Source organism: Cydia splendana, chromosome 13 (genome assembly GCF_910591565.1).
Source record: "Cydia splendana chromosome 13, ilCydSple1.2, whole genome shotgun sequence".
NCBI classification, from domain to species: domain Eukaryota; kingdom Metazoa; phylum Arthropoda; class Insecta; order Lepidoptera; family Tortricidae; genus Cydia; species Cydia splendana.
The window spans coordinates 2,757,888-2,773,302 of NC_085972.1; the positions used below are offsets into that span (position 1 = coordinate 2,757,888).

The following is a 15,415-nucleotide window of genomic DNA, read 5'->3' on the forward strand; positions in this document are numbered from 1 at the left end:
ACTGCTTAACCCCGGGTTAGTGGGATGGTGCAAGTGCAAGTGGTCCTTAGTTACCTTAACATAAACATAAAATAACATTTAAATTAATTCTGTGTCCACATTAATAATGACTCAAGTTAGACCGGGCCGTGTCCGGGCCGGAGCTTACTTTATTTTATTTTATTGGGAAAGAAACAGTTTACAATAATAATACAGGCTATAGATTTTATAGTTGGTCAAACCATATTTGTCAGTGAAAAAAACAATAAAACTATACTGATCCTTTTCTTTTGAGTACTAGACTAGTGTAAGACAAATATAGTATGATTTTCTCTGTCTATGTTTGAAATGAGACAGTCCTTTGACAAACTATATAATATATGACTACACAGATACATGAGCCAAAACAGTTTCCACTAATGGAATAAAACAGAATCGCTCAAAGGGAACTTTGAAGAGTGAAAATACGTTAATAAATAAATAAATAAATATCATAGGACATCTTTACACAAATTGACTAAGCCCCACGCTATGCTCAAGAAGGCTTGTGTTGTGGGTACTCAGACGACGATATACATAAAATAATACTATACATAGAAAACAACCATAACTCAGGAAAAACTATCTGTATCATAAAAAAAATGCCCTTACCAAGATTCGAACCCGGGACCATCGGCTTCATAGGCAGGGTCACTACCCAGTACCCACTAGGCCAGACCGGTCGTACCGGACCGGATACGTGACGTTTAATATGAGATTTCAGAAAACTATCTGTGGAAGGTTGGAAACCTAATATCAAATATATTATCTTTATTTTGCTTAAAATATGGTACAAAAGATGGACTTCCAGCAACTGGCATGCAAAAACACAAATCCTAGCTATGCTACATCTATTAAATCTATCTTCATCTAATAAATCTAATATTATACGACCAACACATAACATGAAATGAAACCTCTCTCTCTCTCTCTCTCTCTTCCTAGCTATCCATCCCACATGGTGGCGGGGTCAGCTTTGGGGTTGTGCACAAATCACGCGAGGTGTTTTCGGCTACTTTTTGACCCCCCCTACCCTTGGTGATATTTGGTGAGGTTTTTGGTTACCCCCCTCCCCCACACAACCTCACGTGTATTTTTATTTTTTATTTTTTCATTCGACCTATTTTTAAGATAAATAGTATTGTAAGTACATAGAAAATCTTGCTTATTTTTCTATTTTCGTTAAATAGACTCGCTATTTTGAAGTGCAGACTGCAGAGTGAAGATTTATGTTTAACGAAACCGAGAAAAAGTATCCAGGGCTCGGAAACCGTTCTCAACGCTCAAACCGGTTTCGTTCATTTGCCCGGGAACGAAATGGATTTCGTTTCCGTTTGCGGTTACCGGTTAAATAACTGTTCTTTTGAAATAACGGTTTACACCAATTACGTTCTCGTTTCGTTCTTGAGGAACGAAATAAACCGGTTAAATTGAAAACGTCGCAGCAAGATAAAATGAGTATTATTACTTGTAACCGGCAGAATATCAGTGCTTTCCTCGAAAAAGCGAAGCGTATCGCTGCGTAGGAATCCTTTTGCGTCCTGCAGTACGCTGTGTGCGCCGAAATATGTGTTTTTTTTTATTGTTTTTTATTACTTTTCTACTTATTAATTAATTAGTGTATGTTTGTTACATGTTTTTCCTGTTTGTTAATAAATAATAGTTTCAGATGTTTTATTTTATAATTTTATTTAATATTTTTTTTTTATAGCAGCTTTAGAATGATTATCTATAATCATTCTAAAGCTGCTAGAAGGTATTATTAATTATTTTTATTATTGATTAAAATCAACCGATTATTTATTTATACAAGAAAACTAATCAGTTTCATATTTGCCACCATCAATTAGCCCATCTGCGTGAAAATTAAAAAAAAAACCGGCCAAGTGCGAGTCAGACTCGCGTTGCAAGGGTTCCGTTCGTACATTAGAAATGTAACATTACACAATTTTTAACAATGTATTTTTTATGTGAAACGTGAGTGAAAAACCCGTAGGGTCGGATCAAAAACGAAGTAATTAAGTCCGACTCACGCTGGACTGCACATTTCTAATAGATTTTCCTGTCATCTAATAGGTAAAGAACTATTTTATGAATTTTTTTCAAAAGTTTAGACCCAGTAGTGTCGGAGATAAAGGGAGGAATGGTCAGTTTTGCCTATTTACTTTAATAACTTCTAAAATGTTTATCCTAAAATTATAAAAAAAATATATTTGGATTCTCACAACTTTTATTTGATACATATCAACACGATTTAGTTTGAACTATTTATTTTTAAATTTTCTCATTGACCCCCTAAAAGTGGCCCCCATGTTTAGTTAAGGTATCATAGTGGTTATCCGGGTCAAGGTCCGGGTCCGAGTCCGGGTCCGAGTCCGAGTCCGAGTCCGGGTCCGAGTCCGGGTCCGAGTCCGAGTCCGAGTCCGAGGCCGGGTCCGAGTCCGGGTCCGAGTCCGAGTCCGAGTCCGGGTCCGAGTCCAAGTCCGGGTTCAAGTCCGGGTCCGAGTGCGGTTCCGAGTCCGAGTCCGAGTCCGGTTCCGAGTCCGGGTCCGAGTTCGGTTCCGATTCCGGGTTCGTGTCCGGGTCCGAGTCCGGGTCCGAGTTCGGTTCCGAGTCCGAGTCCGGGTCCGAGTCCGGGTCCGAGTCCGGGTCCGAGTCCGGGTCCGAGTCCGGGTCCGAGTTCGGGTCCGAGTCCGGGTCCGAGTCCGGTTCCGAGCTCGGGTCCGAATCCGGTTCCGGGTCCGTGTCCGGGTCCGAGTCCGGGGTCCGAGTCCGGGTCCGAATCCGGGTCCGAGTCCAGGTCCGGGTCCAGGTCCGAACCGGATCCGGGTATGAGTCCGGTTCTGGTTTCGCGTCCGGGTCGCAGTCCAAGTCAAAATCGAAATTCGAAATCACCAAACGTGAACTATGCGTCGTTAAAGAGTTCTGTTCTAGTCATCATCAGCAGTTCCACTTCATCAAATGCGACTTTTTTGGATGTATATGCTTAATTTGTTGATAAAAACCCAAAAATCACTATATGTATGCCCTTAAGATTTGAGGAGTTCCCTCGATTCCTCATGGATCCCATCATCAGAACTGGGTTTTGACAAAAACGGGACCAATTTATTTATTTATTTAAACTTTATTGCACAGTAAAAATTGTACAAAAGGCGAACTTAATGCCAGAAGGCATTCTCTACCAGTTAACCCTCGAGCCAAACAGAGAACAAGTCGTAATAGGTGCAAGAAAAATTAAAAGTACGAAAAATTTAATATTAAGCATAAATTTTATGTTGAACAACATACTATTTCAACTATACATACTGCTATAATATACTTACTTATACTTACATACATAAAATACTAATATACATATGTGTACATATAATACAATATATATATATATAAATATATACATATATATCTATATACCTGCTTTCAGATTTTTATGAGATTTACTTAACTAAGAGACTTTTCTAAAAGATGTCTGCGCAACTTGTATTTAAACAGAGTTTTAGTCTGACTTTGCCTTATCTCGAGAGGGAGGGAATTCCAAAGACGAATCGCATACATGGTGAAGGAGTTGGTCATGGATCCGGAGCGATACAATGGAACTGACAGAGTTAGTTTTCGGGAGGAACGTAGCTCACGGCCTGGCTGTGCGGTAACAAACTGGAATTTAGACCGCAGGTTCTCCGGTATCGCTGGGTCGTTTAATATACTGTAGAGCATACACAGCACCCTGAGGCACCTGCGTTCCCGTACACGAAGCCAATTAAGTTTCCGTCGAAAGGCAGAGACATGGTCGTACTTGCGGAGGCCGAAGATAAATCTAATACAGCTGTTTAAAAGTCTATCCAGTCTGTCTAAGAGTCCTTGTGAAAGGTTGGTAAGGCACACATCACTATAATCTATGACTGGAAGCACAAGAGCCTGAATGAGTAAAGTTTTAGTACTGGCCGGCAGGAAATGTTTAAACCTGTACAATGCTCTCAGGGTATTTGTAACTCTGCGACACACGTCAGAAACCTGTGGCTCCCAAGTTAGGCCCCGATCCATGATCAACCCCAGGTTTCTCACTTGGGATGATAGTGGTATTACGGTGCCCTCAAAGAGAATCGGTCTTACATGTGCGAAGTCAGAGAGTGAGACTGAACGTGGGCTCCCAAGAACGATAGCCTGACACTTAGACGGGTTGACAGCGATCCCGAAATCATTCGACCAGGATGCTATGCTAGAAAGATCGTTATTTAGGCGCAATACAGCCTCGTCTATATCATCGATCTTGACTTGAGTGTACAATTGCAAGTCATCGGCGTACAGGTGATATGAGCAATTTATGAAGGGGGTAATTAAATTAACAAAAATAGAGAAAAGCAGTGGAGAGAGTATACCGCCCTGTGGAACACCGGAAGAAAGATCGCACCAATCAGATAGTGTCCGATTGGCTCGGGTGGCCTGTCGACGACCGCAAAGGTAGGAGGCAAACCACTCGGCCGCTGATGATGAAATATTGAGATGGTCTAGAGCGGCAAGGAGAAGCTCATGATTTACGGCATTAAACGCGTTCGAAAAATCTATTAAAACGAGAACAGTGACAAGGGATTCCTCTATGCCCAGCCGCACATCTTCAAGAACCTTAAGTAAAGCGGTAGTTGTACTATGCCCTGAACGAAAGCCTGACTGAAATGGCGAAAGAATATGGTTATTGGAGATGTGAGTGGACAGTTGCTTGTGCACTATGGCTTCCAGGACCTTAGACAAAAACGGGAGAATTGAAATTGGGCGAAATTCTTTGAGTAATGAAGGGTTGGGTACTTTTGGGAGAGGGATTACGAAAGCACTACGCCACAAGGAAGGAAAAACACCTGTAAGCATGGAAAGATTGACTACATGCGTTATAATGGGCACAATGCATTCAAGGATGCGCAATATCATGATCCTGCTCAGCTCGTCATGCCCGATTGCATTTGATTTAACAGAATTAATTATTTTACGAATTTCATCATCAGAGGCTGGTGTGAAAGTGAACGTAGAACGAGAGGAGGAAGGTAGGGCACGGAGGTACGAGATACTTTTAGATGTAGTGGCAGGGTCTAGCGAAAATGATTTTGAAAAATGCATGTTTAAATCGTTTAAAGAAAATGATGAGAAATTGTTAAAATTAGTTGACGATTTCCCTATGCCAATAGTTTTAAGAAATTTCCAGGTGTCCGCTGGTGAACATGAAACAACATTTTTGTGAATATGACTACGCTTAGCGTCCCTAATAATCTTGTTGCATCGATTTCTGGCAATTTTAAAAGCATCCCAGTTATCATCACAGCGGTCTGTATGCATATACGTACAATCATAAAATAATTTTCAAAATCGGTCCAGCAATTAAGTAATGACGGAGATATGGAGTAACAAACATAAAAAAAAAAACATACAATCGAATTGATAACCTCCTCCTTTGGGATTTGGAACTCGGTTAAAAAGGATTAACAAAATTCAAAATGAATATCTATAGATAATAAATAATTTGCACGCCAGCGTGTCAGCATTGTTTGCTTAACTACGTCCACCAACATTTAATATTCTTTTTAATTTGCATACAAAATGCAAGGAGGAGAGTAGGACAAGCTGCTAATACAATTCAGACCGTTATATCCTTTCAGACTAGGATTATCAAAAAAATGTGTACCCACTTATTTTACTTACAGTTGTCAGAATCGAAATTATTGGTCTCTTCTTCATTGAAAAATGGTTGACTGTCCGGAATATATTTACAACTTTGTGAATCCATTTTAAATGTAACAAAACACCACCAACACCAACAGTCAAAACTCACACGCCCAAAAAGTATAAAAAATAAACAATTCAGTCAGCAAGCAGCACCGTCAAGTCAACATCGAGATCGAGTACTTAGAGCGGGTAGCCGGATAATGTATTAATATTGTAGACGGCTGAGATTAACCGGTATTATATCGTTCCTCGAGAACGAAAACATTTGGTTCTCTCAACTAACCGGTTAGAAGAGAGAACTAAATTTTAAAGTTCGCGTTCCATCAATTAACCGGTTTATTAATGAACGAAATAATATAACGGTTTATGAACGATATTAACCGGTATATCAATACCGGTTCCGAGCCCTGAAAGTATCTACTCATGTGGTAGGTTTTTTTTTCTTAGTTTCGTTCACTGTAGAAATATACACGTGAGGTCTCCTTATACCCCCAACGTGATCTATCGTGATTTTTTCGTGACCCCCCCTCCCCCTATCGAACCTCGCGTGATTTGTGCACAAGCCCTTTCCTACTTAACCTTCTCTACTTCGCCCTGTCCACGACATCGTCCTCGGATAACTTGCACTCACTCATGTCCTTTAGCACTACATCCTTCCATCTTGTTCTGGGTCTGCCCCTAGATCTTCGACCTGGGATGGAAAGTTGTAGTGCCAAATTTCCTACGTAGTCAGAAGGCCTTCTTTTACGTGATCATACCATCGCAGCCTGCTTTCCTGCATTTTATCGGCAATGTCGCGCACGCCCAGTCTTCCTCGTACGTACTCGTTACGGATTTTGTCGAGCCTGGTAACGCCGCACAGCCCGCACATCCACGTCAGCATCTTCAATCTCGGCAACTTGGATGGTAAGCACGTGTCTTTGAGTCGTTATACCGGGTGTGGCCTGTAACACGAGCAAATAATTAAAACATAGATTGTACTCCTCAAACGGTGACACTTTTGTTCTACAACTTTTAAAAATTATGAAGTATTTAGACTCCCTATTTTTCATACAAAATAAATATTATCTTCAATGGACGCCATCGCCACGCCATATCATTGTGATTGACGTTGCTTGTCACGCCTTAAACATAACAAAATTAGCAATACATTGCGTCTTAGAATAAACTTTTAAGTGTATTAAAAATCAAACCACAACTTATTTTTAAAAGTCGCTGAACAAATGTTGGTCAGTATGAGGAGTACAGCCTACAGTTTAATTTTTTGCTCATATTACAGGCCACACCCGTATAACATGAAATGAAACCGATTCAATAAATTCAATTGCAACCATTTCATTTGAATTTGGACAAAACTCTTTTACCTTTAAACTATGATATTTTTATTATAGAAAATAATTGAGGCACGGACATTGCCAAATGGAAATTGGGTGAATTGAAAAAAAAAAAATGGATTCCTTTGCATTGTGCTACCAAAAGTTCCTACTTACCTACTGGGTTAAACAAGGTTGACGTGAAATAAAGGTAAAGGATGACTCACGCTAGACCGGGCCGGGGCCAGACCGGAGCTTCCGGCGTTTCGTTTTCTATGGAAACTGCCACGTGATCACCAATCAGCCATCATAGAAAATGACATATCGGACGCCTCGGCCCGGGCACGGCCCGGTCTAGTAAGTCATCCTTAATTGAGGTAGCACAATGGAATTAATTAAAATGTGAATTTATATAGAATTATGATTAATATCGATTTATTTATTTTTCATCTCAAGTTAGGTTATTTATAATATGAATATAAAAGTAAAATATAAAAACACTTACAAAACGATAAAAAAATACATATAAACACATTATAAAAAACCTAACCTAGGGTGCCGCCAACAGCGGGGCAAGCCCCAAGCTAATACCGGTGGTCAGGGCCGCAGAGAGAGGAACCGGCGGACTATCCGCGCCGTGTCCAAGATCACCGCCTTCTGCATCTGACCCTTGATCCAACCACCTAGCGAGAGTCTCTCAAGATGTTGGTCGAGACTCTTCGCTATTAGACCGTTCACTGAAACGACTATCGGGACAATGATCGTCAAATCAACATCCCACATGGCGGTTATCTCGTGAGCCAAGTCTAGGTACTTACTGGACTTGTCCTTCTCGGCCTTCACGAGATTCTCATCATGGGGGATGGTGATGTCAACGAGCACAGCCCGACGTTGCGATGATTAATATGATTTTTAATCAATGAAGGCTAAAATCAATAAAAATCAATAATATCTATAAAATTGAAATTTCCGTCCATAACAATGGTCCTACCAATCTCATTATACACTTAACTTCCGTTATAGGGATTACGTTACGTAGGTACCTACCTTATTACCTACGTGTTAAAATACGTAAATAGGATACAATAAAAATCAATCTCAATCAATCATTTTTATTATTGTTTTTAATAAACACCTACCGGAGATTCGCACTGATTAATTACTGATTATTGATCTATTGATATGATGATAATTATGTCGTATAAATTGAATATCTTGGCGGGTGGGCATCAGATTCGCGACTGCCGTGGGGTATATAGCAGTCTGGAAGTAAGTATATACCTACCTAATTATAATATATCAGTGATAATAGTAATTTTTCTTCATAATTTCAATTGTTCATAATTCAACATTCATTCATTCAGTATTCATTTATTTCTTGCTTCCATGGAACATTTTTGGGTCCTATTTACATATTTCTTATGGTAGGTATCGCACTTAGTACTGACTAATTACTTTAGCCTACCCACCCATACAAGCCACAAACTCAAAATTTGGCAGTGTTTGAAATATAAATTTAATTAGTGAAATTTAAATCTATAGTGTAGAATATAGAATTGATTTAGGTTAGGTTGAAATTAAACGAAACAAAACAGATAAAATAAATAAATAAATATTATAGGGACATTCTTACACAAATTGACTAAGTCCCACGATAAGCTGAAGAAGGTTTGTGTTGTGGGTACTCAGACAACGATATAACATACAAATAACTACTTAAATATATAGTATACATCCATGACTCAGGAACAAACATCTGTGCTCATCACACAAATAAATGCCCTTACCGGGATTCGAACCCAGGACCATCGGCTTCACAGGTAGGGTACCCACTAGGGTACGCACTACCCACTAGGCCAGACGGGTCGTCAAAGCACACAGATGCTTTAAAACTGTATTCCGAATGAAAAAGATTTAAATTTTATCGAACCTAATTTATTTACCTACGTGCGTACGTGGTTACCTACTATAAGAATTTTATTTTGGTCACTGTGACTAGGGACAAAGTGCCACAGAAATCATATTTCTTTACCAAAACAAGAAAGTTTTTTTCTACCAGTGCTGCTATTGATTATCGAGCAATCAAATACTCTATTATAGATTCCTTATCGTATTAATTGATTCCAAATAAGATAAAATGTTTATTTGACAGAATAAACAGTAAATAAATTACATAATTGCTATTATAATTCACAACTAGTTGGTTTCAGTAAAAATTCTTAGAGTCTCTAATATGAAGCAAAATTTACTGGAGCCCTATTCAAATTCGACAACTTGTTACGAACCGGTTTTGATACGACCTATGTACGATTCTTTATTTCGCATGTACCAATCAGAAGGCCTACCGCGAATCACCTTCGATGTAAGTGTGACAGGGAGGCAACACATCGAACGTGGTTCGCGGTAGGCCCTCAGCGTGAGCAATCTTCAAGGGTGTATCAAAATAAGTAATAGAAATATAGAAATAAATTATAGAAAATAAGAACCCTTTAACATTTTTCCTATTTCAGGCAAGATGATGCGCCTCATCGTTCTGTTGTTCGGCCTGGGCCTGGCGGTGGCATACAAGAACCCGCACTATGCCGCGGGCCGCACTACCATGGTGCATCTGTTCGAGTGGAAGTGGGACGACATCGCGGCCGAGTGCGAGAGATTCCTTGGACCTAGGGGCTTCGGTGGTGTTCAGGTAAGCATAAAAAAACACGCAAAGATTGTTGGCTACAAGGCATTCAGTAAAACTAGGCTCATATTGTACGAGAATAAATTGAATGTAACGCTGTACACGTGAAGGTACGGCGCCGGCGTCATAAAACCAAGGTTGTTTTTTGATACAGAGTATTCCATAATAGCTGCAATTGAGGTCATAAAATTGATTTTATTTCACAGTTATGGCATTTATGTTGAACATTTATTGACGCATCAAAAATTGGTAATGTTCTTTAGCAAGTAAAATGATAAAATAATGTTAGTTATACATAAAATCTTGCCTCAAATTTTATCCCATTATCTGGAGTCCGCTATCCAGACTCCTTGTCTGCCTTTTCCAAGGTTCAGTTTTGAGCTACAGTATTACCTGGTATTACATAGTCATATCTTTTTCAAAACCTTCATGTACAGGGGGCCGCATTTCGAATTTCGATTGCTCGATTTCGTGTTATCCCTTTAGTACCTACCTAATATCTTCACTACTAGGCATTTAAATTCTACTATTCTAGAATTGAAAACGAGGGGTTAATACCACTAGATTCCCAATTTCTATCGCTCGTATTTCAAAAATGTAAATAAATTAACAAATCAATAAATAACATTTCGCCAGATTTTTAGTGACGAAATCGAGCGCTTGAAGGAGGGGAGGGCTCGAGGAAGGTTGTGCAAATCCAGGGAAACTATGAAAGTTTGCTGAGGTTATCTTTTTTACAGATTTCCCCGCCCAATGAGAACCTTGTGATCTGGTCTCATAACCGGCCGTGGTGGGAACGCTATCAGCCCATGTCGTACCGTCTTATCACTCGCTCGGGTAACGAGCAACAATTCGAGAGCATGGTCCGCCGATGCAACAATGTTGGTGTCAGGTTGGTTTCTCCTCCTACGACTATAGATGTGCCAGTTGCTTTTTTTTAAGTGCTAACGAGAAGATTCAGGGAAGAGAAGATTTAAATGAGGAAATTTTAAACCGAAATTAATGTCATATATTATACGAAAAAATGACCAAAGCCTTTAGTGTTCTGAACTGGAATCGAACCAGCGTCCTCTGTTTACCTGCCCGGCACCTGTCCGGTAAACAGACAGATGCCGAGATAGAAAGTAATTTATTTGTTCTTAGAGTAAGGAAATTTTGTCATTCTTGTGGAGAAACCTTCTCACCTACTTATGAATTCCGTAGAACGAAACACACCATGATTATGTTCAACGTTATCCTATTTGAAGGACATAATAAAGCATAACATTTTACACGCCATAATAAAAAAAATAATGCCAAAGCCAGAAATAATTGGCTGATTTATCACCAAAAAGCTATTTCTTTTGAAAGTACATCATCTCTTCTGTTATATGTATAAAACTTTGGTCTTTCTCATCCATCCACGTGGATTAATTTGTTACTTCAGCCATTATAAATGACGTCCTTACACCGTTCTCTCTGATTAGAATTCTTCACTTAAAGGACCCGTTTAACTACACATAAGATTGTCAGTTTTGTGTCCTAATAAGTTCGGCTTACCGCTCAGCAATCCGTTAAGCTATACATGCACTCTCTCTCCCCTGAACCTTTACTCCATGATTGCGGTTTCTGGTCAATTTCTCTTTACCAATTGTCTTACTACAATATTGTAAATAACAGGATTTACGTCGACGCCATTATCAACCACATGTCTGGCTCGTGGAACGAAAACGTTGGCACTGGTGGAAGCACAGCCAACTTCGGCCAATGGCACTATCCTGGGGTCCCTTTTGGCACCAATGATTTCAACTGGCCCCAATGTGTCATCTCTGGAAATGATTATGGCTGCTGTCCGGAAAGAGTGAGTGAAACTATTTGTTTTTCTTAACAATGCTAATGTTGATATTAGTAGAATCACGGAATAAAATAAAGAACGACCAAGCCTAGTTCCTTGTAGCAAATTACTTTTTGAAAAACGTGCGTTCAGGAGAATACGTTTGATGTCCAAGAAAAATGAAGAGGGAATTTCAGCAATAAATTTAGTCCGCATCCGTGTTGATCCGCTTACTTTCTTTTGCATCCGAGTGAAGCTTAGAAGACTTCTAGACATGAATCTCATCCATACTCAGTCGTATACAGCTACGTTACAACTTTGGTGATTGACATTTTTGTCATTGATAGGTACATAGCCAACTCCCAAGTTTTATATTGACTACTTTTTAAACGGGGTATATTTTACCGGGTAGATGGTATTATAGTATTTTTTATATGATTGACTATGTACTAATTGTTGGTTTGAAATTTACGTTGTGTTTTATGCACAATATGTATAAGATATATTCCACTAGTATTATGTGTCCAGTCGAAAATGTTAATAACAATGACTCAACCGCTTTTAATAATGATAAATGTTTTTTAGGTCCGCAACTGCGAGCTATCAGGGCTGAAGGATTTGAATCAGGGCACCGAGTGGGTGCGTCAGATGATTGCCGGCTATATGAACAGGCTTATTGATATGGGTGTTGCCGGATTCAGGTGCAGTGTATTTTATTATTATTCATTATGCAAAAAATATCTACGATCGATTTGTTTTGACTGAATATAACCTGTGGTCGATTTCTTTATCTCTTGCAATTATTAAGCCGATAATTAAGCATTTTTATAAACACACCTAATGTTTCTAATACTTACATAAATATTCGTGGAAACGTAGTTGTATTAAAACATTTTTGGTTAATATATAGATTAAATTTTCTTCAAGTTCTTTTAAATAGTGTTCCGTAGGTACTAAAACTGATAAAATAGATTAACTTCACAACGTTGGTTGTACCTTACATTCGCAAATATGTTTTCACCTCAGCAGCTCGAACAAGGGTACTTTGCTTCTTAAAAGCAGTGAGCAAAATGCGATTTTGCTCACTGAATCATTTTGTCTCACTCAGTGAGCAAAATCGCATTTTGCTCTCACTCAGTGAGCAAAATCGCATTTTGTCTCACTCAGTGAGCAAAATCGCATTTTGCTCACTGAGCGTGTTTCACTCAGTGAGCAAAATGCGATTTTGCTCACTGAGTGAGACAAAATGACATTCAAGTGACCTTTATAGTCAAATGTCATTTCAACATGCGGGGTCTAATACAAGTTCGATATACTTGGGTTCTATTATCTCTGTCCCTCTAGGTATGTTCTCACTGCTTAGGGTGAAAAATTTTGTGTACTACACGAGATCAAAGTTATTTACATCTCGTGCGCTTTTGAATCCCTTACTACGCTCAAGATTCTAAATTAGATTCACTCGCTACGCTCGTGAATCTATTATAGAATCTTTCGCTTACACGGGACTCAAAATAAGCACTCGAAGAAATATCAAACTTTTATCTCTTGTTGTACAAATAACTATTTCCAGTAATTAACTTTCTTTGAAATAACTAACCAAAGAAGTAAGGTGTACAATAATTCAATCAACATGAAGTTTAAATTCCTTGAATGTTTTTCGTACAGAATCGACGCAGCCAAACACATGTGGCCTGGGGATCTCCGTATCATCTACGACAGGCTAAACAACCTGAACACAGCCCACGGCTTCCCATCCGGCGCACGTCCTTACATCTACCAAGAAGTCATCGATTTAGGAGGCGAGGCCATCTCGAGAGACGAATACACCAGTTTAGCAGCGGTCACAGAGTTCAAATTCGGGTTGGAGCTGAGTCGCGCCTTCGAAGGCGGTAACCAACTTAGATGGCTGGTTAACTGGGGACCACAGTGGTCTTTATTAGCTCATGAAGATGCTTTGACTTTCATTGATAACCACGATAACCAGAGAGGGCATGGCGCTGGCGGTAATATCCTGACTTACAAGAACGCTAAACCGTACAAAGCCGCGATTGCATTCATGTTGGCGCATCCATATGGCGAGCCGCAGCTGATGAGCAGTTTTGATTTTACTAATACTGAGGCTGGACCGCCTATGGACAACTCTGGGAATATTATTTCTCCATCTATCAATTCTGTAAGTGCTTACATGAATTTCTCATCGTACCATCAGCCGCAAAAGTGCATGGCGAATTAACCAATGAATTTATTTATAGTATCTCCATGCAATTTCGCAGCTGACTGTACATCGATTTTAAATCTTAGTGAAAGAGTTTCCTTAACTGGAAGATGGAAATTAATGATAACATTTCACTCTAATATTCAATTTAGGTGTTTATTGAGGATTTGCACAAAAAGATCTTAGTTAAGTCTACTTGATCGGGGATATAACGAAACCGAAAGCGAGTAGTGAGGAAGCTGTAGGTATTACACATATACCGTTGAATTTAATACTAAGTTATCAAACTATAACATGCTTAATATCAGTTTCTTAGCTCTATCAGAAGTGTTACGTACCAACGTACCCGACACTTTTTTGGGATGCCCCTATTTCGGCAGTGAACTCGGAAGTTCTCAAAATATTTTTTATTCAGGATGGCACTTGTGGAAACGGTTGGGTCTGCGAGCACCGCTGGCGGCAAATCTTCGCGATGGTTGACTTCAGAAACGTTGCTGAAAACACCGGCCTTAACGACTGGTGGGACAACGGTAGCAACCAGATCGCTTTCTGCCGCGGTGGACAGGGTTTCATCGCATTCAACAATGATAATTGGGATTTCAACCAGAGTCTACAGGTAAGATATTCAGGTCTTGGATTATAAATTGTTGGCTTTAAGTAGCATCTACGTAGCAAGCTAGGTACAATGATGTCAATGGTAGAACGGTAGAACAATAACAGCAAGTTTCCAAAATTGCTAAACTTCTAATATTTATGTATAGAGATTGAGACTTTCCGTTTCGAAAATTAAAATAAGAAATTTCTGAGAATATTTGGAACTTTTAGGAAATATTCCGTAACTTGCACATCTATACAGAGAACTGTTTGATATTTTGTAACTTTAGGTGTTTTTATGTGGAAATTATCATGAAATTAACCGTCTTTCGTATTTACAGACTTGCCTACCAGCAGGCACGTACTGTGACGTGATCAGCGGCTCCAAGAGCGGCAACAGCTGCACGGGAAAATCCGTGACGGTTGGCAACGATGGGCGCGCTCAAATCTACATCGCATCGCACGAGTTCGACATGATGCTGGCTATACACAGAGGAGATCATGTAAGTATAGAACGGCGTAGTGGTGGCTTGTAAAGTATTACCTCCTTATTCATAAACGTTTACAAGCCAATAATAATCGTTTGTCCCTTTCCGACGTATTGGTATGATGGAAAGGGTCAAACGATTATTATCGGCTTGTCAACTTTAGTAAACGTTTATAAATAAGGGTAAGTGTCTCTTCTTCTCTGTCGTATCGCTCTTGACAGAGTGGTCATCACGTTGAGGCGTCGGCATTAGTAGTAGAGGCCGACAGCTCTTTGTACGGTCTCCCGCCATCTCTCCCTGTTGACAGAATGTCTAGCATGTCAGATATTCGGTTTCCCACTGCGGATTTTATTTGGCCAGTCCAGCCAGCGCAGAGGTGATTTGCCGGGCGATCTGGTTCCCTACACTCTTCCTTGCACAAGTCGCTTTATGGAGTCGTTATCTCGCCTAGAGACATGTGATGAAAGTTTACTGTATCAATGCGAATAAATGATTTCTCATAAAAAAAATCATGAAAAAAAAGAGCCATTTTATGCTGATATCGTCTAGAATATATACCTTGGTGCCGTGTTATAATTTTGAGTT

General features: G+C 39.5%; 1 protein-coding gene across 1 annotated transcript; it reads left to right on the forward strand.

The window, feature by feature from the left end:
- Positions 1-8,301: 8,301 nt before the first annotated feature.
- LOC134796481 (alpha-amylase 1-like) lies at positions 8,302-14,878 on the forward strand. The gene is made up of 8 exons (XM_063768673.1): positions 8,302-8,309; positions 9,551-9,726; positions 10,461-10,612; positions 11,380-11,560; positions 12,119-12,234; positions 13,199-13,706; positions 14,164-14,364; positions 14,684-14,878. The coding sequence occupies exons 2-8, from the start codon at positions 9,556-9,558 to the stop codon at positions 14,876-14,878; spliced, it is 1,524 nt and encodes a 507-aa protein (XP_063624743.1). The 5' UTR covers positions 8,302-8,309; positions 9,551-9,555.
- The last annotated feature ends 537 nt before the right edge of the window (positions 14,879-15,415 follow it).

Coding starts and splice junctions, on each gene's coding strand:
- LOC134796481 (XM_063768673.1), top strand. CDS start 9,556: ATGATGCGCCTCATCGTTCTGTTGTTCGGCCTGGGCCTGGCGGTGGCA. Junction 9,727..10,460: donor GGGGCTTCGGTGGTGTTCAG/GTAAGCATAAAA, acceptor TCTTTTTTACAG/ATTTCCCCGCCCAATGAGAA. Junction 11,561..12,118: donor ATGGCTGCTGTCCGGAAAGA/GTGAGTGAAACT, acceptor AATGTTTTTTAG/GTCCGCAACTGCGAGCTATC.